At 35.7% G+C, this 24,802-nt stretch overlaps 4 protein-coding genes across 8 annotated transcripts in view; 3 read left to right on the top strand and 1 right to left on the bottom strand.

Moving 5' to 3' along the window:
- utp15 (UTP15 small subunit processome component) lies at positions 1 to 6,908 on the top strand. Its single transcript, XM_079446283.1, has 13 exons — positions 1 to 434; positions 860 to 981; positions 1,116 to 1,208; positions 1,823 to 2,007; positions 2,140 to 2,318; positions 2,592 to 2,717; positions 2,933 to 3,068; positions 3,174 to 3,255; positions 3,368 to 3,523; positions 4,225 to 4,326; positions 4,423 to 4,556; positions 6,211 to 6,269; positions 6,392 to 6,908. The coding sequence occupies exons 2-13, from the start codon at positions 892 to 894 to the stop codon at positions 6,604 to 6,606; spliced, it is 1,557 nt and encodes a 518-aa protein (XP_079302409.1). The 5' UTR covers positions 1 to 434; positions 860 to 891; the 3' UTR covers positions 6,607 to 6,908.
- A 1,086-nt stretch (positions 6,909 to 7,994) lies between these two features.
- calub (calumenin b) lies at positions 7,995 to 11,991 on the top strand. Of its 3 annotated transcripts, none has more exons than XM_079446286.1 (7): positions 7,995 to 8,076; positions 8,580 to 8,811; positions 8,891 to 9,084; positions 9,345 to 9,511; positions 9,710 to 9,770; positions 9,905 to 10,104; positions 10,820 to 11,991. In XM_079446286.1, exons 2-7 carry the CDS (start codon positions 8,591 to 8,593, stop codon positions 10,922 to 10,924), a joined length of 948 nt encoding a protein of 315 aa, XP_079302412.1. In that variant the 5' UTR covers positions 7,995 to 8,076; positions 8,580 to 8,590; the 3' UTR covers positions 10,925 to 11,991. The 3 variants fall into 3 exon arrangements, with proteins under 3 accessions (XP_079302412.1, XP_079302411.1, XP_079302413.1); XM_079446285.1 differs by having other exon boundaries at positions 8,020 to 8,076; positions 8,588 to 8,811; positions 10,820 to 11,990; XM_079446287.1 differs by having other exon boundaries at positions 8,042 to 8,076; positions 8,591 to 8,811; positions 10,820 to 11,990.
- A 239-nt stretch (positions 11,992 to 12,230) lies between these two features.
- On the bottom strand, positions 12,231 to 22,387 carry LOC306888776 (cadherin-related family member 5-like). Of its 2 annotated transcripts, XM_079447219.1 has the most exons (16): positions 22,247 to 22,387; positions 20,809 to 20,908; positions 20,188 to 20,396; positions 20,029 to 20,085; positions 19,860 to 19,952; positions 19,262 to 19,348; positions 18,688 to 18,798; positions 18,422 to 18,592; positions 17,071 to 17,161; positions 16,869 to 16,975; positions 16,455 to 16,655; positions 16,166 to 16,325; positions 15,806 to 15,884; positions 15,300 to 15,493; positions 14,296 to 14,316; positions 12,231 to 13,704 (listed from the first exon to the last, which is right to left on the bottom strand). In XM_079447219.1, the coding sequence occupies exons 2-12, from the start codon at positions 20,900 to 20,902 to the stop codon at positions 16,206 to 16,208; spliced, it is 1,341 nt and encodes a 446-aa protein (XP_079303345.1). In that variant the 5' UTR covers positions 20,903 to 20,908; positions 22,247 to 22,387; the 3' UTR covers positions 12,231 to 13,704; positions 14,296 to 14,316; positions 15,300 to 15,493; positions 15,806 to 15,884; positions 16,166 to 16,205. The 2 variants fall into 2 exon arrangements, with proteins under 2 accessions (XP_079303345.1, XP_079303346.1); XM_079447220.1 differs by lacking the exons at positions 12,231 to 13,704; positions 14,296 to 14,316; positions 15,300 to 15,493; positions 15,806 to 15,884; positions 16,166 to 16,325 and having other exon boundaries at positions 16,492 to 16,651.
- Positions 22,388 to 24,498: 2,111 nt separating this feature from the next.
- kcp (kielin cysteine rich BMP regulator) overlaps positions 24,499 to 24,802 on the top strand; it is a 55,871-nt gene continuing 55,567 nt past the window's right edge. For both annotated transcript variants that reach the window (XM_079447041.1, XM_079447042.1), the window contains exon 1: positions 24,499 to 24,774. The gene's annotated coding sequence lies outside the window, so the exon portion shown is untranslated. The remainder of the gene's footprint in view (positions 24,775 to 24,802) is intronic.

The raw sequence follows: 24,802 nt of genomic DNA on the forward strand, positions 1-24,802 counted from the left end.
AGCGAGGGGGAGCTAGAGCTCAATATTTGGGCTGATACTGCAACAACAACAACAAAACAACTATTTGATGTTTTATACATTTTTTTTGTTGTTGTTAAAATGTCCGCTAATATAATAAGTGAAGTTCTCAGGCTCCAGCTCAAGATACTTTCTTCAGGAAATCAAGTCAATTTGATCAGCTGCTGTTGCGTGTATATGTGCATTTATGTATACTTTGTTTTAACATTAACAAAGAAAACAGCAAAATAGCTTCTTTCCGTTTGCAGAGGATCACGTGTGCAATAAAGCGTGCGCTAAGCCGGAAATGTGACGTCACACAATGGCGGCCTCCATGTGGCTGTAGAATCAACGTGATTTTGCTCACGTTTTCTAGTCTGTAACGTTAGCGTAAATAAAAAGAATCCAAAAATCAAATTGGTGGAAACCACAATAAGGTAAGACATACCTAATAATATTTAGATGAAAAGATTCCGAAAACAAACCTGTAATAATAGTGTATAGGCTAAGTTGGGTTGATAGAGGTAACGTTATGCGTTATTAGTTTTAGAAATAGATGTATGTGATATGTTTCGTCTTGCATGCATTTCATTTTAAACAAGCTGCATGTTATAATACATATTCCCATATATATTTGTAACTTATAGCCTATAAAATATACCGGGCAAATGTGTAATTTGTAAATGTGATTGGCAAATGTCGTATTCACTGTAAACATTTATGTAACATTAAGTTATGTATTTTGAAAACAGTAATCTAGACAGCTCTAATATGTTCAGATTCTAAAGTCTTTGTACTTATTTCGCTGCCTTATATTCGTTATGTTGTGTGCATTATGATGCTGAAGTGTTATATATTGCAGATCCTCAGAGAGAACCAGTGTTTATATCTGACATGGCTTCATTTAAACCCACCAAAGTTCAGATCCTTCCTAAACTAGGAGAGAAAGTAACAGAGGACACGCTCTACTGGAAGTATTACAAGGTTTGAGATGTCCTTGACACATTTTGTACTCTATATGTCCAGAGGAAAGTGTATATGGGTGTCTTGATTGGTCATCAATTCTTGCTAGTGTTTCAGTATTTATATACACTGACAGTCTGCATTTTGTCTTTCAGTCTCCTGTGCAAATTAAAGAGTTTGGTGCTATAACGAAGATCGACTTCTCTCCTCTCCCGCCTCACAATTATGCCGTCACAGCCTCCACCAGAGTGAGGCTCCCACTTTCTTTCATATTAATATTATTATATTACAAAATAATGGCTTATTATTTGCTAACTATTTGTTATACAGCCTTTAATTATGCTGATTATTAATACAATAAATAGAATTAAATAAATATTTTGTTCTCATGTATAAAGTGATTATAATTTTAAAGTTATGTGTATAAATATTATGTTTATTGTATGAATATATGAAATAGTATGCATACAGTGTGTTATATGTACATTTATTTTATTTCAATTATTATGAATGGTAATAATAATAATAAATAGTTCTGTTACATTTGGAAACACAAATCGTTCATAGAGTAAATACAGAAATGCAGTAAACATTACTTATATACAATAATGAAAACCTTTAGTAATAATAAATAATCAGAGCTACAAATAAGTAAAATGCTTGTATGCATTACAGTGCAGATGATTTGAGAATATGTGCTTAATTGACAAAAAAAATAATGCCACAATAGAAAAAAAATAAGACCTGTTTTTGTGAAATTCACTTGTATTTTCCCTTAGAATTAAACCCACGTCAGTACTGTTGCTATCATAATGTTACTATCATGCATGTCGTATGCTGATATGATAATGTTCTGCATCAGATCCACATTTATGGACCTCACTCTAAAGAGCCCATACACAGCTTCACACGTTTTCGGGATACAGCGTATGGAGGGAGCTTCAGAGGTGACGGGAAGCTTTTAGTGGCAGGAAGTGAAGAGGGACTCATCCGGCTGTTTGACATCAGCGGTCGAGTGGCTCTCAGACAGTTCGCAGGACACTCCAAGTATGACCCGGCATTAAATAAATGCTACTAAATAATGTGTTAATAACTTAAATCCCTCAAATCACATCTTTCACCCTTGTAAAGCAGCTCTGTCATCCTATGTGTGTCTTTTCTGCGGTCTCCCATGTGCAGGGCGGTACACACGACCTCGTTCCTGTCTGACGGCTTTCGTGTGGTGTCCGGGTCTGATGACATGTCGTGCCGTGTGTGGGACGTTCCCTGCGCTGTTGAGCTCAGCTCGTTTACCGAACACACAGACTACATAAGAGCTCTCGTCCCCAGCAAACTCAACCCAGATATGTTTGTCACAGGTAACCTCTTTAATTCTCATCTGCACCTCACATATGATTATTACACCTCTATTGACCAGATGCAGGCTTAGCCACATCTGTAGGTTTAATATTTACAGAAAAATTTAATTTTTGATCAAATAAATGCAGCCTTGGTGAGCAAAAGAGACTTTCAAAAACACAAAAATCCTACCAACCGCAAACTTAAAAGATAGTGCATATTAATTAATACGATTGTAAAGGTAATGTTATGTAGAGTAGTTGATGTTTGCATGATTGCCGTCTCTGTTGCAGGTTCGTATGATCACACGGTGAAAGTGTTTGACATGCGGTCAGGGAGCAGTGTGATGACTATGCAACACGGCCATCCTGTGGAGTGTGTGCTGTTGTACCCGTCAGAAGCCCTGCTGGTGTCCACAGGTGAACAACTCTCGTAATTTAACCAATCAGGGGTTGGGGTTGATTAGTAATGCTTAGAACCCCTTGCAACCATTTATTCTCATATATCATAATGCAGAAATATACTGTAGACTTAGTGCATTAATGTATTTTTCAGCTGATGTGCTGTTTTATGTCAGCTTGAATGAGGCTTTTCCAAAAAAAATGGTTGAAATAAGTTGGTGTATGTGTTACAGGAGAGCGCTATGTGAAAGTTTGGGACCTGTTGAAAGGTGGACAGGAGCTTGTTTCTCTTAAGAGTCATCACAAAACAGTTATGTGTGCATGTCTGAGTTCTGTAGGCAACAAACTGCTCACAGGATCACTGGACAGGTGTGAATCATACTAAAGAAATGCTATAAAGTGCTTACTTGTGTATTTTTGTAAGCCTGTTGTGAGAAAGTTGGGTTTATTGGTTTCGGTTTCTTTTCATTTTAGGCACGTCAAAGTGTATAATTCCTCTTATAAGGTTGTACATAATTTCGACTGTGACGCGTCCATTCTCAGTATGGCTATTGCGGTATGTTTAGTTCATGCACACAGAAATCTATAAATATTTATATATAAACTTATAAATGTGATTTTTCGTTTGAACTTGAATCAAAGGGTTGTTTATTGTGGTTCTCCTCTAGCCTGGTGATGAAGCGCTTGCCGTGGGGATGACCAATGGTGTGTTGAGTGTCAGGCACAGGAGACACCAAAAAGAGAAAGAGACAGTAACTAGTCGAAGGCGACGGGGCCCGTCATACCGGGTCTTTGTCAAGGGGAAGAACTTTGTGCCCAGACAGGTGATTTATTTAATTTTATTTAATTTTATTTTGACACTTGACTTTTTTTCTGGATGAATGAATCAATGAATTTTAATTAAATTTCTTATTTTCTAGCATTTCACAAGAACTTTGTGCCCAAACATGTACTTTTTATTTAGTTTTATGGTATTTTTTAATTAAATTTTGATTTATTTTTTTATTTATTTATTTAATTTGCTTTACTTTTTCTGCATCAATCAATTAAATTTCTTATTTGCTAACATTTCACAAGAACTTTGTGCCAAACGTGATTTTTTTCTTTTTACTTTTTTAATTTAATTTAATTTTGTATCTACTTTTTCTGAATGAATTTTAATTAATTACATTTCTAATTTACTAGCATTTCACAAGAACTTTGTTCCCAAATGTGATTTTTATTTTATTTGATAATATTTAATTTTATTTTTTTGTGTACTTTTTCAGAATAAATCAATGAATTAATTATTTTAATTAAATGTTATTTGCTAAAATTTCAGCTAAAATTGTTCTCTCATTTAGCTGTTCTACAGCTATATTTGTATGTAAGCAAATATAAATCATGATATCTACATAAAATAAGAATTTACTTTTAAGTCATGTTACTAAGCATGTATTTTCATATGAGAATGAACTTGCATGCTTCATTTTTTCTGCATTGGTTTCTTCAGTTGTCTCTTACAGTCTTTTGACATCTCTTTTAGGATGATTTCTTGGTCAGTAAACCAGTGAAGCAATATCTACGGAAATATGACAAACAGCTGAAAAGCTTTGAGGTGTCTAAAGCGCTGGACACAGCTCTGCAGGTAAACACACACCTGTGTGTATATAATGCAGTTTGACGTGATATGTTATGACTGTTCAGATGAAGATATCAGTATATGTTTATGCATGTTTCACAGAAATGGACACACACCAATAAACCAGATGTGACCGTAGCGGTTATCATAGAGCTCAACCGCAGAGGAACTCTGAAAAATGCTCTCGCAGGACGAAATGAAGTGAGCTTAACCAAGATCCTCAACTTCCTTCTCAAGTGAGTAACTCTCTCACATCTTATTCCGACACGCACATAGTCTTATGACGGCAGACTCCCATACAAAACACGATGGCTCATATATAGTGGGGGCAGTCGTGGCCTAGTGGATAGAGAGTTGGACTTGTAACCTGAAGGTTGTGGGTTCGAGTCTCAGGTCTGGCAGGGATTGTAGGTGGGGGAGTGAATAACCAACACTCCCTCCACCCTCAATACCACGACTGAGGTGAGACCCTTGAGCAAGGCACCGAACCCCCAGCTGCTCCCCGGGCGGCGCAGCGTTGGCTGCCCACTGCTCCGGGTGTATGTTCACTACTGTGTGTACACTTGGATGGGTTAAATGCAGAGCACACATTTCACTGCTGGTTATACTCTGTATAATTGTGTATGTGACAAATATAAACAAATTATTATTATATTATTATTATAGTTGGGAGGGGGAAATTTATGAACACTTCAGAATAAAAAAAATTAATTCTGTGGGACTTGAAATTCATCAACGTAGGAAAGATTACAACATTTTCCAATTTGCTTTGATTTCTAAAACAGTTTATGGGTGACTGGGTTATATTTCACTTTAAAATTTAAATATAAAAAACAATGTGCAGTTTTGAAGGTAAAAAAGTCACAATGGCAAAAAGTATATGTGGGTACATTTGTATTATAATTTTTTTTTTTTTTTTTGCATTTTGATGTTTTTATGACTGTTAAGTGCATTTCATGTTTTGAGTTTTGTTTTCATTATTCTCACTGATGATGATTACCGTTATACTATAATTCTTAGATATAACAATAACTACTGCCATGATGTATATTTACAATTTAAATAATAGCTTTTTCAAATTTTAGTAATGAGGATTTACTGAAAATGTGTTTAATTGTCATAAAACTCTACAATGCAAAAGTCTTTCTAAAATACAATTTGATATATACATATATAATTTTTTTAATATATACAAAAATTGTATATATTAAATCATTATATATATATAAATCATTATATTTGCAAATAAATATAATTAAGCAAATTAACACACACATATATGATTATATGTAGAATTGTAAATTAATAATTTTTCTATTTTAATTAAAAGATATAGTGTGTATATGCATATTATTGAAAGTCTGTGTGGGATTTCAGCACTTAATATTCTGTGAAAGGCATTCCATTAAATTCTTGTGACAAAACTGGAACTTCTTGGAATGATTAAAGCTCCGGGAAATTATTAGGCAGGTTCTCAGGGTGTGTTGAGGTTGAGATTTTGGGTCACACAACACAAAAACAGACCCAAAACAGGAGACCTCAATCGTAAACCTCAATCGTAGGGGTGGTGATGGCGCAGTGGATAAGACACATGCCTTTGGTGTGAGAGACCCGGGTTCGAATCCACTGTGAGACACCAATGTGTCCCTGAGCAAGACACTTAACCCCTAGTTGCTCCAGAGGCGTGCGACCTCTGACATATATAGCAATTGTAAGTCGCTTTGGATAAAAGCGTCAGCTAAATGAATAAATGTAAACACAAACAAGAGTCACGAGAGTCTTGACCAGATTTTCTTGATTCGAGGAATTTAATACCACAGTATTTATTTCTTGTTATAATGGCTTTCTCTGAAATGAAGTTGGAGGGTGTTTTTGTGTATTGTTTTTCAGGTACATCTTTGACCCACGCTTCTCTCGGCCTCTGCTCATGGTCGGGGATATTGTGCTTGGTGAGTTTCATATTGTATCATGCGTACATCAGCAAATGAGAATGAAGAAGTGAACTGCTGCTTACATAATAGTGTTGTTTTTCCTCTGTTTTTCTACATGTGAAATGTGTGTGTGTGTGTAGATCTGTATCAGCAGGTTTTTCACGAGTCACCTGTAGTCGAGCGGCTGCTGCAGCGTCTTATGGAGGTGTTGGGTCGGGAAGCAGAGCTTCAGCAGGAGCTTCTGCAGGTCTTAGGAATCCTGGACACAGTTTTCGCATCGCTGACCCCCAGAAAAGAGGTCGCGGCCCTTGCTGCCCCACCAGTAGCGCAGGAGTCCCAGCTACAAGCCGCCTGACACTCATTAAAAAACTCTCTTGTGACGCAATCGAAACATGCTGGACTTTGGCAGAGGCGTGGTGAAAAATGAAAGGGAAAACGGAAGGAAACAAACACGAGAGGCAGCTGTGGGAAAGATGTTGCCCAATACTGCTGAATAATCACTGTGTCAGTGTGTCATCCGTTTCTGCTGATGTTTGGAGAATTTGAAACTGCGTTTTGTGTATTCTTATCATAAAATCTTCAAATCTGTGTGTTTTGGTTTGTTCTTTCTTTCTGTAATAATCAAATGTCCTATTATGAAATACATTTACAATTGCTGCTTTTTGTCTTTCTTGACCAGTATCACTGAAACAATCAGAAAAGGTGCCAATTTGTAAGTCAGTAATTGTGTGTATGCATACCTGTCTTTTGGAGAATGGAGTTTTGGCAAAAGGCTGATGGGATAATCATTCAGTGGCTGACAGAAGTTAGCACAATATGACTTGTATATTGTAACTTAAAATCTATTACAGCAAATACTCAAGGTAACCACATGGATTAAATAATAATAATTTGAGGACCAGTCATTGAAAAATCCATATCTGTCTATTGCTGACCTTGAGTGTAACCACAGTTTTATGGCTGTATATCAAATGTCTTGCGGAATATAATTCTCTATCTTTTTTAAAGAATATATGGACAATTCAGTATCCTGATGACATTTTTATAAAAGAATTGGTTGTTTTGGTGTAGTGTGGCATGGAAAAGATTGAAATGGTTGTTGAAACTACTAGTAATAATGTACTGCCAATGATTTGATTTGTGATGGGATGCTTGAGGGCCAATATCAAACATTTCTACCCCTATTATGTTTTGTTACTTAATGCTGTTAAAATATTATATTAAAATACTTTTAGGGATTTTTTTATTTCTTCATATTTTTGTCAGGAGTAAAATATGATGCTAAAGCAAGACAAAATAAAAAAATGTGAAATTTGTAAGGCTTAGATTTATATTATTTGCTTATATTTAGAAAAACATTGTATCTATCTTTTGCAAGCGATTTGGAGTTTTAAGGCAATCCTCTTTTTAGGCTTCTTTAAGAATTGAATTAAATGCCACAGAACTTGGAGCAACTTTAACAAATCTACATTTGAGTAAATAAAATGTACTTATAATCAAACTATTGGAAAGATGAGCCTTGAGGACGTGGCAGTTCTAAACCAATGACATAATCACGTTCGGATTGAAGTGGACCAATCGCCAAGCGACTCAGATCACGTCAGCACGGGCGGTCCTGAGTGCAGTCCTCAATCTGATTGGTCAGTTAAACGAGGTTTGAGCGGTATCTCCAATCTGATTGATCAGTTAAACGAGGTTTGAGCGGTATCTCCAATTTGATTGGTCAGTTGAGAGGGCCATCCAGAGGAAGCGTCTCCCCAACCAGTTTGACATCCGGAGTTCCTGAAATCAGCCGGGCGGCGTGAAACACTACAAAATTCACCAGGTAAAGTTGCAATTTTGCATTAAAACATAAAACGGTTAATGCAGATATGCTCTAATATACAGTGTTGTGCTGTTTCATTTATGTCATTTGAGAGTTGCGGGTATTTGCATGAGGCTTAATGTGGGGAATTTAAATTATGTTTGCATGTCCAAAAATATTGGGGACATTCATTCAGTTTTACATTGAAATTATTTTAAAATTATGTAACATTTAAGTTATCTGGTAACACTTTATTACACTAGTATCAAGGTAGAAGTGTGTGTGTGTGTGTGTGTGTGTGTGTGTGTGTGTGTGTGTGTGTGTGTGTGTGTGTGTGTGTGTGTGTGTGTGTGTGCGTGTGCGTGTGCGTGTGTATAGCAGATCTATCTGACTTATATATATATATATATATATATATATTAGTCAGATAGATGGCATGGTGGGAAATTAATATTTGTAACAATGTTTTCTGTTTACATTGAGATATATATATTGATTCATGTTTTATGACCCTGTTAAAAAAGTGTACAAGAAGATGGACCTGCTGCCGCTGTTGTTGTTCGTCGCGCTCTGCGTTCTTCAGTCCTCCAGTAAACCCATGGAAAAGAAGGACCGCGTCCATCACGACGCCCCCCTCAGCAACAAGGAGCACGATGATGAGGAGAGCTTCGACTACGACCACGAGGCTTTTCTCGGGCAAGAGGAGGCAAAGACCTTTGACCAGCTTACGCCAGAGGAGAGCAAAGAGAGGCTGGGGTAAAAACACACTACATTTCAATGAGCTCTTCACTTGAGAACATTCTCCAGATCATTCACTTTCTCTTTCTATCTACAGTAAGATCGTAGAAAAGATTGACGAGGATCACGACGGCTTTGTGAGTGCTGATGAGATGAAACAGTGGCTCAAACACGCTCAGAAGCGATGGATCTATGACGATGTGGACCGGCAGTGGCAGGCTCACGATCTCAACTCAGACGCTTATGTCTCCTGGGAGGAATACAAGAACGCTACTTACGGCTACATCCTTGGTGTGCATAATGTGTTTATTGACTGATCATGTTTCAGAGGTTAAATCTAATCGAAATTTGGTTTCCAGTTCAATCTTTTGGACTGACCAGCTAAACTCTCATTTTGAAAGTATTGAAATCAAATGAGTGTGTAAAGACTCTGTAGTCAACATCTGTCCTCAAAACAACAGATTTTAGTCGGGGAAAAAAGAAAAGTATATCACAATTATTTTGAATAGCTAGAAATCCAAGCTGATGTGATTGTGTTTATGTCTGTTTAGATGAAGCAGATCCCGAGGACGGTTTTAACTACAGGCAGATGATGGCTAGAGATGAGCGCCGTTTCAAGATGGCTGACCATGATGGTGACATGAGGGCCAATAAGGAAGAGTTTACAGCGTTTCTTCATCCCGAGGAGTTTGACTACATGAAGGATATTATAGTGCTGGTACATCTGGATAATCAGAATGCTAAACATGTCTTCCATATACTTTTTCTGTTATGTTTTGTTATTGTTTACTCACCCTCATGTTGTTCCAGACCCATATGATAGACTTTCATCTGTAAAGAGACCTTTAGCAGTATATATATATAATTATATTATATATTTTTTAGAAATCAAATGTATATGTGGTTTGGTTTACAGGAGACCATGGAGGACATTGATAAAAATGGAGATGGTCTCATCGACCTTAATGAATATATTGGTAAGTGAAGTGTTTTTCTTTTTAAGTGTGTATGCTTGTATTTAAGAGAGACTGGAATGGACAGAAATCAGTTGTTTCCTGTTTAGTGTATTGATTTTGTCTCACTTTTTCTCTGGTCTGTGTGTGTTTTTCAGGTGATATGTACAGTCAGAATGGAGATGCAAATGAACCAGAATGGGTGAAAACAGAAAAAGAACAGTTTACAGAGTTCAGGGATAAAAACAAAGATGGCCGTATGGATAAGGACGAGACCCGTGACTGGATCTTGCCGTCTGATTACGACCATGCAGATGCTGAGGCCAAACACCTGCTGTATGAGTCTGACGCAGATAAGGTAAAAGCATGGTAATTCTCAGTAAAGGGACATTTTGCATAAAAGTCATTGCATATTGAACAATTTTATGTGAAAGTTCAAGTTTTCTATCTCCCCAATCCCTAAAACTGTTTCGAAAGCAAGTCAATTTCTGTCACAAAAAACATGTAAGATCTTTGCATAAAAGCTGGAATTAAATGAATGGTTCAGCCAAAGCTGAGCATTCTAGCATATTTTACTCACCCTCATCTAATTGGAAACCCATGTAATGCAATGTTTATTTTAAATTTTTGCATTTTGCAGATGCTTTTATCTAAAGTGACTTACATTGCATTTATGGTATACATTTTGATCAGTTAATGCATTTCCTGGGAATCAAACCCATGACCCATTAAACACTTGTTTGAGCTACAAAAATTGGATACATTTTTGGATTAATTTCATTTCTTAAATGAGCAGGTTGCCATAATTCTATGTCATTCATTTTGGTTTTCTTACCTTTCTTCCCCTCTGCAATTTGTACATGACTGAAAATGCCATAAAATGCCATAATTCTATAGGTTGTGCATCAGATTCGTTATGCTTATTGATGGGGTGATGAAAGCAAAAAAAATTATTATATGAAGCACTAACTGCTGACAACAATAAATGATTATATGTTTGGACTGTTTGTAAGAATAATTTTTTACCTTAGCAGCTGCTTCAATTACTAATGATTCTTCTACTGTCATGACAGGACGGACGGCTCACAAAGCAGGAAATTGTGGATAAGTATGACTTATTTGTCGGGAGCCAAGCGACAGATTTTGGAGAAGCACTGGTCCGACACGATGAGTTTTAATTTTGGAAACTTTGCACTTGAAAAATGCAAAACGAACAATAATTTATTTTATGATTTCAAGCATACCACATTGTGAAGCATTACTGTGTTTACAAAACATTTCTGTTCTTCCACAGCCTCTCGATGCATTTTATTATTTTTTTTGGCTTTTTCCGTGAACACCTCTTTCGTAGATTAACGCTCATCACCGTTGGATTCTGATGTGATTTCAAATGCACTGATGGAATAGTATTCAGGTCAGCTTGTGAAGCTTGTCAAAGTGTTCTGTAGAGGTTTGTCTGATGGTCTATAATGCACTAAAATGCGGCCATATAATGCAGCATAATGGCATGTGTGTGACACGGCATAGAGCAAAACCTCCCACTAGTGTTTTTACACGGCACATTATATGAACACTTAATTTTTTTTAGGTATACCCTCATGTAAACTACTTTTATAAATAATATATAATGTTTTGCAACATGTATGTGTTTATCTCCATTTAGCCAGAGGATGTATGATATTGGACATGACGCTACGTAGTAGGATGTTGCGTAATTTCATGGTCTTTCTTTGGCCTTAAAATACATCTAACCGGAAGTTTTGATTGGTTCCTGCAGGAACACGTATCAGAATGTCAAGGCTTGTTATTGTCAATCTATGGACAGATAAAAGCTGTGTGTAAAATTGATCAATCAACTGATTGGGTGCTCATTTATGAACAAGTGAAGGACTATTGAACGTCATTCCACCACTGCGACCTGTCAATGAGAGCTGTATGAAGTATTAGTACTCTCATTATTAGACTGAACTTTCCTCAAGTGCCTTTTTCCATCTCCCTCAATCTTCAGACTGCTTTGACTTTATTATGCAAGACTTTATTTTTGGTTTTCTTACCTTTCTTCCTTGTGCAATTTGTACATGACTGAAAATAACTTCCTCTCCTAACATTAGTACATAATTTGTTTATATATATGTTTATAATTGAATGTGAACTGTTTAGTATGCTGTGGTCAGGTATTGTAAATACTGTCTTGTAGCTGTCAGTGTTTTCTAAATAAAATTGATGAAAATTAATCACCTTTTCAATTGGGGTTCCATTTGTGGGGTTTCCAGGTGATTTTTTTTTTTTTTTTTTTTTTTTGCACAGATTCTAATCAGATCCACTAGGGGTGATCTGGTCACTGCTACTTCATTTCAAATTGGACTTTTTTTTTTAGGCATATTACACCTGTTCTTCCATTTGATATTATCATAATGAATGAGTCAAATTTAAATAAGTTTAATTTTAGCAGAACTGTATGCCACAGGCAGTCTTATTGTTTGTCATCAGTAGATTTTATTTGAGTTTGCAATGCAAAGTGCAATTTCAATACAAAGAAAGCATGTCTGTGTGCAATGATGTACATTATATAATGTAGGACGGGCACAGGATATCTGAAAACCATCGGTGCAGGGCAAACTTTAAAAGTTTGGGTTAGAAGTTAGCTTGAAGCTTGTATTACTCACCCATCTGTTCATTGCCTCGCAGATGCCAAATCTGTTCTTTTCCCATTTTACAAAGGCTCATTTGGTGCTCAAGCTCAATTCAAACATTGAGTTGATTCAGTATCACTCTTAGCTTCCATCAATCTCCCATCATTAGTTTCATCTGTGTCTGTATCATAGAAACATTCTGTCTGTGTGTCGAGAGGATCATGAAGATAGTTCAGATGTTGACTGCTTGTGTCTAGATTCGATACAGACTCCTCTTCTGGGCTACTGTCATCTAAATTTGTTGCAATGTTCTCGTTAACATATGTGTTTGAGCTTGGGGTGTTGTCCGTCTCATCTCCCAGACGTTCTTCTGATCCATTGTTTTGACCTGGATCGAGTGTTAATGTGCTTAGATGTGTTTGTAAGTTACTTGCATCATGAATGTTTTGTACAGAACTTTCAGCTACTGAAACCTGAGGATCTAAATTGAGATCATCCGATTTTCTGCTACCATCTGTTTTAAAGCTTTCTGAATAGTTGCCGACGGGTTTGTCGGCCTCTGAAACCAAGGCTTTAGGGTTAATGATATATGGCTCTCCTTGAAAAATGGAGAATTCGGCTTGTGTAGTATCTTTTAATGCTGAGTTTTGCGTCACTGTTTGATCTCTTTCTTGACTTTCAGTTGAGTGTCTTTGTATATCAGACTTGAATCTGTGCTTTCCAGCTATTTTTTGGTGCCTTATTTCCAGTGGTTTTGCATGAATTCTCTCTTCGAAGTCAATTTTTACTTGTGTGTGGTCTGTATTATGTGTTTCGTAGTCTCGGTTGACTCTTTTTAGGTGCGTATTGAGCATTTCTGACTCATTGTCGTCACAGTATGAAGTGATTCTTTGTGATTGGATTTTAAATTCTTCTTCTGGGAGATCTGAATCGTCATTTTCGAATTCGCAATCCATGTTTATTTCTTCTAAATCGGTACAAATCTCCACCTCTGTTGTGAACGTAGTCTCCGTATTTTCTTCACTCTCCTCATCCCATTCCCGAACCACAACGTAGTCGTGAAAGGACACAGTTTTATTGTTAAACCTGTTCACGGGCCTCCCGTTGGGCCGCAGTGCCAGATAATTGTGTCTTGGTTCCCGTAAGGATTTGTTGAAGGTAATTGATGGAAAGTTCACAGATGATGATGGAGGTGGTTCCTCTGTTTTGGTGTAGATGCCTTGTTTGCCGTAGAAGGGTGAGGTGGAGTGGTCGTACTCGCTGAATGCCTCGTTGTGATATGAGAACGTTTCCTCCACTAAAGTCATCGGTCGGCTCTGGTTCATCTGTCAGAGAAAAACTGTTACTCAGCTGGATTTACAGTTGATTCTGTGAAAACATTACTGTTGTTTAAAGACACAAATGCACAAGGGTAACTATGGGAAATTTGAAGGTGCACTGAGTAATATTTTCCTTATTTTAAGGAGATTTAAAATGATGTACACTGCAATTCAACATTGAATGTATCTACAGTTTCCACAAAAATATTAAGCATAAGAAATTTTTGCTGAGCAGTAAATCAGCATATTAGAATGATTTCTGAAGGATCATGTGACACTGAAGACTGGAGTTATTGGACTTTGTGTGTGTGTTTTATGCTGCATGTACACTGGTCGATGTATAAAGTCCTAGACCACTGTTATATTTGCCAGAATTGAACAAATACTCGGTGCACTTTCAAAGTTAAAAGGTCTGGGATACTGCATCAAGTAGTGTCTGATTTAACACTCTCTGTGACTCATATGCTTCAAACGATATTCTCGATTTAGTAACAAAACGGTCAGTCTATGCTTTAAGAAACCATTCTATTTCCACTGTTTACCTAAATGAAAATACAATGGCGTTTACTAAGGGGGAAGTGAATAGCATTAACTCACCATCCGGAACCATCTCAAACACTAGACATGGAATATTAAGAAATGCAAAAAGATTCATTTAAGACGTTTTTTAAGTGTTAAAAATGGTTACAAATTCTTAAAATTATTCTTTTTGGATTTTGTATATTATGATATAAAAGCTATAAAAAAATGAAGGGACAGTTTTGAAAGAAAGTAATATTTTTAAGTGTCAAAATTGACTAAACACATTTCAAATATTAAAAATTAGGTAACATTTTAGTATAGGGAGCAGTTCTCACTATTAACTAGTTGATTATTAGCATGCCTGTTGTTAACATAGATTAGTACTTATAAAGCAATATTTTGCATGACTATATTCTACATCCCTAATCCAATACCTAAATTTAACAACTACTGCACTAACTATTAACAAATTATTAGCAAATTGGGCAAACGTCATAGTTAATCATTTGTTAATGGAAAGAATTGGACCTTAAAATAAAGTGTGACCATAAATTATTACGGTTTTCTATTTTGAATACATTTTTTTTTTTTTTAATTCTTGTGATGCAAAGCTGAAATTTCAGCATCATTACTATAGTGTTACATGATCCTTCAGAAATCATTATTTATTCCAAACTAAAAATTATTAAAAAAATTATAAATAAATGCCGCTCTTTTGAACTTCCATAAGATTCAGACATATTTCTTGAGCACCAAATCACCATTTTAGAATGATTTCTAAAGGATCATGTGACACTAAAGACTGGAGTTCAGCTGTGCATCACAGGAATAAATTACATTTTAAAATATATTCAAATAGAAAACAGTAATTTTAAAACTGTAATATTATTTTACAATATTACAGTTTTTACCGTATTTAAAAAAGTAAAAAAAATAATAATTAAACAGTTGTGTAAGAAGCTCAAAGTTGGAGTCGTTACATAATTCTGCATCTTTTCTATTGGGTATAATTTGTTTGGAACATATGGATATTTTCAGCTGTTGTGTAGGTTGCATGAATATATCTTGTCTTAAGTTACCACATTAGGGTGTCTGTTGTCAGCCACGCTGGTCCGGATGACATGATGCCGCTTCTCTCTGATCATCCGTATGCACCGCACCAGTGTAAATAAGGTAATGGCCAGCAGGATCAGACACACCCCTGCCACGCCCTCTGCCCTGCCCACTGGCTCACTGCTGTGCACATGCCCCGCCCCCAAAGGACCCTGTGGAACTTATACAATACATTTGTTATTATTTATTTTATGTTCAGCCGTGTATTGTTATTATACACTACCGGTCAAAAGTAAAAAAAAATCTAATATCCTCATATGCTCACCAATGTTGAAAAATTATTACAATTTAAAATAACTTTCTCCTGCTTGAATATATTTTGACTGGTAGTGTATGTCGTGGCAAGCTTTGCATAAACAGTGCTCACTTCTAGTTTGTTGCACATTTTATGTATGTAAACCAGTTTTTATTTTATATATTTGTATATTCCTAATTAAGATATAATCCAGAGGGCTTGAATATTTTCTGGTACCTGGTTGGCCTTTTTGAAGAACTTCCACATGCAATGCAGCTTTAACAGTGTCTCCTGATTCCAGGTCAGCGGCTAGAACCTGCAACACAGTCATCAATTGTCTTATTTCAGACATTTTTGAAAAAAGTAGTGGTGGAGTATTGTTCAGATTCTGCCTATAAAATTTAGTGGTCAAACAATTTTCACTCTGAAATGACACAATTTCACAAATAATTACTAAGAGTTGGGAATTAACACAATGAATGACATTTTGAAGACTGAAATATTATTTTTTGCTTGTAAAACATTCTAATCATTTTTGTTTCATTTACAACTTTGAAGAATATTTTTGAAGTGTATTTATGTAGTCTTATGCCATACCTCTAGGAAATATTTGTGGCCAGGATGTAGCAGGCTGGTTTTAGCGATGAGCAGTCCTTCTTGTGGTTTTAGCGATGAGCAGTCCTTCTTGTGTAATATAAAAGAGCTGAGAGCTGTTGTGTTGGGAGTTTAGAGAATACTGCAGTCTGGGATTGAAGCCCTTTAACCCACAAACAGAAACATAACTCCATATTTCATGCAATGAATGTCAAACCAGTGTCTTTGTGATGTTGACACTGGGGTGTTACTGTTGTGTGGTTTTGCAATGTTGTCTTGTTGAGTCACGTACGTCAGTGAAGTCTTGATCCATGGCCTCCAGGATAAGCAATTTGTTGCCGTATGTCATGACGAGTGAGGCAGGATTTGCGCTCTCGCTGACAAAACCACGGTATGTTGAACGATTAAACTGCGGCGGAAACCTGTTTTCTGCTAGGACCCTCACCAGAACTGTAGCTACTGCATATTTCAGAGGGTCATCCGTCTGAGCTGCCTGAGCGGAAACATCACAATGATTTCAAAAAGAAAACATTTCTTTGTTTCACTCTCTTTTTTTACAAATGTTATTTATTTATTTTTATATATTAGAATATTGTTTATATATTACATTTAATATTAAACTTATAAATTTATTAGCATTTTTAATTTATTTTAAAATGTATTTTCCTATTTTTTAATTTTTTTTGTTCTTCACTCTCAGACGCACCATAACACGCAGTCTCAGTGTCGGGATCAGCAGTCTGTTCTCCACACGTCTGGTTAACCTCACCTCTCCAGAATTACTGTCAATGACAAATCTGCCATTATCTGCCCCTGTATTACAGCAGAGACACATATATATATAATCAAAATTACTTTCTTCTTCCAGGAGTTTACGTAAGGTTCAATGGCAGAGGAAGGAGAAGCACCTGACAGGATGGTGTACTTTACTGGAGTTCTTAGACCCTCGTCACCATCCACAGCTTGAATCGGACCCGGAAAGAAATCCAAGACAGTGTCCTGAGTGACAAATACACAGACGTTAAGAAGGAATCAGCTACAGTTGAAGTCAAAACTTTACATACACCTTTAAGAATCTGCATAATGTTAATTATTTTACCAAAATAAGAGGGATCATGCAAAATGCATGTTATTGTTTATTTAGTACTGACCTGAATAAGATATTTCACATAAAAGATGTTTACATATAGTCCACAAGAGAAAATAATAGTTGAATTTATAAAAATGACCCCGTTCAAAAGTTTACATACACTTGATTCTTAATACTGTGTTGTTACCTGAACGATCCAAAGCTGTGTTTTTTTTTGTTTCGTGATAGTTGTTCATGAGTCCCTTGTTAGTCCTGAACAGTTAAACTGCCTGCTGTTCTTCAGAAAAATCCTTCAGGTCCCACAAATTCTTTGGTTTTCCAGCATTTTTGTGTATATGAACCCTTCCAACTATGACTGTATGATTTTGAGATCCATCTTTCCACACTGAGGACAACTGAGGGACTCATATGTAACTATTACAGAAGGTTCAAACGCTCACAGATGCTCCAGAAGGAAAAGCCATGCATTAAGAGCTGGGACGTGAAAACATTTTGAATTTGAAGATCAAGGTAAATTTAACTTAATTTGTCTTCTGGAAAACATGTAAGTATCTAGTATAAAAAATATGATATTTAGGCAAAACAAGACAAATGTACTCATCTTCATTCTGTTCAAAAGTTTTCTAGGCTCTTAATGCATGGTTTTTCCTTCTGGAGCATCAGTGAGCGTTTGAACCTTCTGTAATAGTTACATATGAGTCCCTCAGTTGTCCTCAGTGTGGAAAGATGAATCTCAAAATCATACAGTCGTAGTTGGAAAGGGTTCATATACACAAAAATGCTGGAAAACCAAAGAATTTGTGGGACCTGAAGGATTTTTCTGAAGAACAGCAGGCAGTTTAACTGTTCAGGACAAACAAGGGACTCATGAACAACTATCATGAAACAAAAAAAACAGCTTTGGATCGTTCAGGTAACAACACAGTATTAAGAATCAAGGGTATGTAAACTTTTGAACGGGGTCATTTTTATAAATTCAACTATTATTTTCTCTTGTGGACTATATGTAAACATCTTTTATGTGTAATATCTTATTCAGGTCAGTACTAAATAAACAATAACATGCATTTTGTACGATCCCTCTTATTTTGGTAAAATAATTAACATTTTGCAGATTCTGAAAGGTGTACGTAAAGTTTTGACTTCAACTGTATATTCACAGGGTTTACCTGCTCATTCTCTGTGATGTTGGCGGTGTAAAGAGGATTGGCACATATGCGGTTGCTGTGATTGGCTGAGAGAAGAGTGCAAGGCTTGAATTGTGGGTATTGGTCGTCCCCATCTATCACATTGATGATTATTGTTGCAGTTGTGTTGTAGAGTTCATTTGTGTTCGTCTCCTAAAGCCACATCAACATCCGAGTAAATAACAGTTCAGTTTTTTTTCTCACATTTTTTATCATCAGCAAACAAGTGTTTTCTGTATGTGTTTTACCACTGCATAAAGAGTCAGTCGGAGCTGAGTTTTGATCTCATAGTCCAATGACTTGTTGAGAACCACTTTGCCACTGTTGGGTAAGTCCACTCGAAAATATCTGGCATCAGGCTGGAAATACACAAACAAAAGTCCACAGATTATCAAGACGATATACGTCTATACATAAGAAAAGGTTAAAGGGATAGTTCACAAAAATGATAATTCTGTAATCCTTTATTCATCCTCGAGTTGTTCCAAACATGTATGAATTTCTTTCTTCTTTTGAACATAAAGGCAGATATTTTGAGTTTGTTGGGAAACAGACAGTTGACGGTAACCAGTAACATCCATAAAAAATTTTTTTTACATCAAATTCAATGGCTACTGTCAAGTATTTGGTTACCAACATTCTTCAAATTGTCTTTTGTGTTTAACAGAAGAAAGAAACTCATACAGGTTTGGAACAACTTGAGGATGAGTAAATGATGACGTGTTTGGGTGAACTATCTCTAAGTCAAACGAGGCTGCAGTAGGGCTAGCTAGGTTTCTACTGTGGGTTTTGTGGATCTGATGAGATGATTGGTTCACCTACTGATGTTTCATCGATCACATATATCAGTGTGTCTCCATCAGCATCTGTGGCCTGGACTGTAAACACTACAGAGTTCACCGCTGTCAACTGAACAAACACATCAAACAAGCAGCAGAAGATGGGGGAAAAAAACTTTTTAAATATTTGCTTATATATGCAATATGCTGCTCAAAAGTTTGGGAATCAGTAAGACTTGAAAGTTTGTTTTTGAAAGTCTCTTATGCTCTCTTATTATGGCATTTATTTGATCAAAAATACAGTAAAACAGTAAGATACCTGTATAAAATTTTGAAATATTATTACAATTTCAAATAACTCTTTTCTATTTTAAAATGTAATTTATTCCTGTGATGCAAAGCTGAGTTTTCAGCATCATTACTCTTCAGTGTCACATGATCCGACAGAAATCATTCTAATATGCTGATACAGTTGTGCTGCTTCATATTCAAAATAATAGTATTTATTTGAAATAGGAATCATCTTTATATATGTCTTCACTGTTACTTAAGGAAGGAAAGAAGGATTGACCCTAAACTTTTGAACAGTAGTGTATGTCAATACATCACAAGCAAAGAGAATGTATGTTGTTTTGTTTTACCTCGCTGAGCTGCAGAGGTTGACCTGATCTTTGTAGGAACTCGGGTTTGTTGTCATTCTCGTTCAGAACCTCTACCATGATCCTGTGTTCAGCCTGACAGCAACATTGTTTTTATTTGACAAGGTAAAATTGGATTGATAAATCCAGATTTCTAAATAACTCAACTTACCTGTAGGGCTTTATGTTCGTAACACCCTACAGTTGCTGTTAAAACTGAGCCGTGCATCTGTAATATCATTATAGACAAATCATATAAACAGTTTAAACAAAATCATGACAGAAGATGGAAGAGTAATAGCATGCATTTAAAGATTTTTTTTAATGTTACCTCTCTATCAATAATCCTAGTCGATGTTGAGTTCAGTCTAATGGTTCTTCCCTCCAGATAAAACCAATCAGCATCTTTTCCAGAAAGTTTTAAGTGCATATGATTGGATGATGGCTGTGCAGTGAAATTGAAGTTGGCAATAAAAGTTCCCATCAGGCTGTTCTCTTTTACTGTGGCAAACACGTCATGACCACCGTCACAATTGCTGGCTGTCAAAAATAGACACATTATTTATTTAAATAACATTTTTCAGTCTGCTGTAATGTAAAATGTGGGATGATTTCCATGTCTGGATGATGGTAAATTGCAAATTTATCTGATGTTATAATTTGTCAATTATTAGATCATGTCTGATGCATTACAAGGAGCTTGTTGTTCAGCAAAGGTCAGACGGATTAGTTTGACTGGATTGTTGCCCGGATACTGATTTGTTCTTAATTTTCCGTGGTGCACGGATTGGAATTTCGTAAATCCGTAATTCCCTGCTCAAACAGAAGAAAATTCTTCCAGAACTGTTTTCGCCTGGTGTACTCAATATTTAGCTGTGTGAGGTTAATTGAAGTTGTATGGACGCATGAGTTTGTTTTTTGTGTGTGGTCTGTCTCTGTGTTTGTGTTATACCAATTACAGAATGCCGGCTGACCGCAGAATATAGCTGGCAGAATATTAGGATCTTCCACAGTGGCTGTTCACTGAAGATCAACCTCAAAACCATCTCTCACTGACAGGATAAAAAAAAACACAGGTATGTTAAAAATGACATATTGCATTACTGTACTGTATTATTATGAATTGGCTAATTTAGCTCAAGAGAAGGAACTGGCTTAAATGTATCTAAATGCAGCCTAGAAATATATTATTGCTTTTATGTTTAGAGGATCCGGAGTAACATGACCTTTAAATGTTTTTAGCAAACAGCCCTGCTCCTTTAAGACCTATAAATCTCGTAAGGAAGTTGTCAGCAGACAGATAAGCCTTCTTACGTGCAAACACCCAAACACACACTCTTACTTACACAGAGCTATTATAGCTTACTAAAACTTTGCTTATTTAGTTTGAAATAAAAATAAATGTTAACTAAAATAAAATACAATATAAAATATATATAACTTTAAAAATCATCAAAAAAATGTCAGCTAGTTGCTAAAGCAACATTACTTATTTTAATTTAGGTAAACGTGATGTATACTAAAATAATAATAAAAAAATAGACATATAAAATAAAAACGACTAAAAATAACAAACATAAACTCAGCAAAATTACTAAAACTTTAACTAAAATAAAAATAGCAAATTTTAAAATAAAATATGACTCCGAATAATAAAAACTAACAGTATCACAATTATACAAAAATCTTACTGTGTGCAGCATTTTTCTTTAATTGTTTTTATGCATATTTATTCAGATGACATCCTTTAACTGAAATCTGTTTGGAATTATTGTTAGAATTGTATTGTTATTATTATTATTTAGTTTATTTCATTTATTTATACAAGGACAATGCACGACTAAAGTGTTGTGCTAGAGTTAACTATAAAGCTAATTTGCATCTGCAGTCCCTGGGCAGGATGTTTTTTATTTATTAACATTTGCTAATATTTCACATTATCAGGAGTATTCATTTAGCTCTATCAAACTAAATCAATACAAATTGACTTTGCATCCTTATATTTCAACATTTGTCTTATAACTGGAATATTTTAGATCGCACATGAACATTTTAAACAACAGAAGAGGATTAAAAGGGAATTAAAGACTGAAAAAATCTGACAAATGATCACATAATTGTATAAAACTTTTGTTTCCACCATTGTGTCAGTGTGAAGACAAACACTCATGCTAAGATGTGTGAACATGCACACAGATCTTTTAAAGTTTTGATTGCCACCAGTTATACAAGACTATTACACAAGTCCTTTGGAGCATCTCACACTCTCTAGCCAAAAATAGACTTCAGGACCATTTGAGCTCACAAAATTTGGCCATGCTTTGTTCTCTTATTATTTTGATTATGCACTATTGTATTTGAGACAAAGACAAGAAAGAATGTCATCCTACCTCTCCCATCTAACTGTTCTTCAGGTCCAGATGTCCAGATTTTCTCTCCAAAGTTACATTATTACCATCTACAGAACTCTTTATTTTGGATGTGACTGTAAAGAGAGTTTGAGTACAGAGTATGTGTGTGACTTGTGTATGAGAGTCCACCGCATGTTAGTGTTTGGATGAGTTCCGAGCGGTGGATTAGTCCGAGGTTTAGTGTTCAAACTCACTGGATCAGAGCCAAGTTAAGAGGTCAAAACAAATGCCTCTGCTGGGTCTAACCATCATCCCAGGTTTAACCAATAGCATCGCTTCACTCCTGGCCAATCAGGTAACAGCATTCTAAGCTGGCCAGTAGTAACCTTTAAGGAAAACTGTGTCATAACCAATATGCATATGCTGTACTGCATAATCAAGCAAATACAGTGACTTACAAATGCCTGGGACCACACAGAAAATCTGGGATTCAAAATCTGGAAATTAACAGAAATGTTTGAATATAATTGATTGAAACTGTTATAAATACTTAAAACTGCACAATTTCTAGATCTCTAATGTGAACCTAAGTCAAATTCGTCATAATTTTAATTTCAACTTTCAATTAATTTATTTTTCTAATATATTTTTTCATGACAAAATGTCAAATAAATTTGAAAACAAATTTTCTGTAGTGGTTTCAGACTTTGAAGATATAGACAGACAGACAGACAGACAGATAGATAGATAGATAGATAGATAGATAGATAGATAGATAGATAGATAGATAGATAGATAGATAGATAGATAGATAGATAGATAGATAGATAGATAGATAGATAGATGGATGGATGGAAAAAAATGCCATTAATGTTACATTTCTTAATGTTTCTGCACTGTAAGAAAAAAAAACTCAGATTAACAGAAAAATAGATAACATCCTGGTAGAAAATTACTGAAAATTTGGTTAAATTTATGGATATTTCCTTTGATCCGTAAAATATGCAATGTAATGCATAATTCAAAACACGAGTAACACACCTGTAAAATACAGGAAAAATTCCGTCATATTGGACCATATTTTTAGGTACTTTTGTGTGTACTGTATGTCACACAAAGGTTTTCAGGATCCTGATGGTAAAGTGTAACAGCCTGTGTCTTGTGCTAATCTGACCTATTTTTGTCTCATCCTAGTGTATACCTTATATGCTGTAATAAACCCTGACAGAGAAGCACTTGCTCACACACACACACACACACACACACACACACACACACACACACACACACACACAGACACACACACACACACACACACACACACACACACTAATAGAGTTGACTTGGAAGCACACTGTAGTTAAAGCAGGTAGAGATTAGGAGGCTGAAATAGTGTCCTCGTTTAAACCAATAAGACATCAGTGGTATTTTACAACAATGACATACTTTATAAAACTAAATCATACTTGCACACAAAAACACCAATATAAATGTTTTTTCCCCCTCTAAATTGAGAGTGGGAAAGTAAAAAAAAAAGAAAAAGAAAAAAGACTTGGTAATCAAGTTATATAAAAAAAATCCAAGATGTAGATGAGTTTGTTTCTTCATCTGAACAGATTTGGAGAAATGTAGCATTACATCACTTGCTCACCAATGGATGCTCTGCAGTGAATGGGTGCCGTCAGAATGAGAGTCCAAACAGCTGATAAAAACATCACAATAATCCACAGTCCATCAGTTAACATCTTGGGAGGTGAAAATCTATGTTTGTAAGAAACAAATCCATCATTGAGCTGTTTTTAACTTCAATTGCTTATGGCAAATATGAATCCTGAAGAAACTATTCCTTTTACTGACCAATCAGCTCATACATAATCAAGATTTCATGGAATAGAAAGATTGTTCGTTTATATAAATTCATTGTTATTTTTGTTTGTTTGTTTTTGCCTCTTTTGCCTTTGAATACCATTTTTCTGTAAGCACTGATAAATACTATGGTACTGAAACTACTAGAAAATACTGTAAGAGTAAGTTCAAATGCATATTACTTCACATATATTTTCATTTTTATTACCTTTATGATATCACATATTGTCATAATTCGTATTTAATTGTTTTTGAATGCACATGATCTGTTGAGCATTCCACAATGTTTGTATAACCTATTATTATACATTATGTGTTAATTAAACGGTGTTGTTCTTCACTAAAAGCTGAGGACTTGAGGCGTTCTAGCAGCCCAGAAAACCGGAAATGTTCAACTGAAAGTCTAGTTTTTGTCTATTGGCTGCAGAGGAGGAGGATCAGGGGTAAAGGAGCAGAGAAACACCGACCACAGGAGAGAGCAGCAGTCTCCTCCGACTGTCACATTTACTGCGTTCATTTCACTCGCGGAGCACGGAAAAGAAGGAAAGTTTGCCTTGTTTTGTTTGGAGGCGACAGGAAAAGCTCGAACCCCCCAGCCAAACAACCGAAAACAAGTCCAGATGTTTCATGTCTGAGGGTCGCTGTCATACGAGACCAGACTAGAGGACTCATCCAGCTCTTCATCCGAGATCTCGCTTCATGTATTGATTTTTTTTTCTTTTAATGTAT

This window comes from Barbus barbus (genome assembly GCF_936440315.1).
Source record: "Barbus barbus genome assembly, chromosome: 22".
Taxonomy (NCBI): Eukaryota; Metazoa; Chordata; class Actinopteri; order Cypriniformes; family Cyprinidae; genus Barbus; species Barbus barbus.

What these genes read in the sequence shown, in the direction of transcription:
- utp15 (XM_079446283.1), top strand. Translation starts at nt 892, where the DNA reads ATGGCTTCATTTAAACCCACCAAAGTTCAGATCCTTCCTAAACTAGGA. An exon ending in CCCAGATATGTTTGTCACAG is followed by an intron (nt 2,319 to 2,591) that starts GTAACCTCTTTA and finishes TCTCTGTTGCAG; the next exon opens with GTTCGTATGATCACACGGTG. An exon ending in GGTCGGGGATATTGTGCTTG is followed by an intron (nt 6,270 to 6,391) that starts GTGAGTTTCATA and finishes GTGTGTGTGTAG; the next exon opens with ATCTGTATCAGCAGGTTTTT.
- calub (XM_079446286.1), top strand. Translation starts at nt 8,591, where the DNA reads ATGGACCTGCTGCCGCTGTTGTTGTTCGTCGCGCTCTGCGTTCTTCAG. An exon ending in TACTTACGGCTACATCCTTG is followed by an intron (nt 9,085 to 9,344) that starts GTGTGCATAATG and finishes ATGTCTGTTTAG; the next exon opens with ATGAAGCAGATCCCGAGGAC. An exon ending in CGACCTTAATGAATATATTG is followed by an intron (nt 9,771 to 9,904) that starts GTAAGTGAAGTG and finishes TGTGTTTTTCAG; the next exon opens with GTGATATGTACAGTCAGAAT.
- LOC306888776 (XM_079447219.1), bottom strand. Translation starts at nt 20,902, where the DNA reads ATGGTTTTGAGGTTGATCTTCAGTGAACAGCCACTGTGGAAGATCCTA. An exon ending in CTAGGATTATTGATAGAGAG is followed by an intron (nt 20,086 to 20,187) that starts GTAACATTAAAA and finishes ATGATATTACAG; the next exon opens with ATGCACGGCTCAGTTTTAAC. An exon ending in TGGATCAAGACTTCACTGAC is followed by an intron (nt 16,326 to 16,454) that starts GTACGTGACTCA and finishes TGTGGGTTAAAG; the next exon opens with GGCTTCAATCCCAGACTGCA.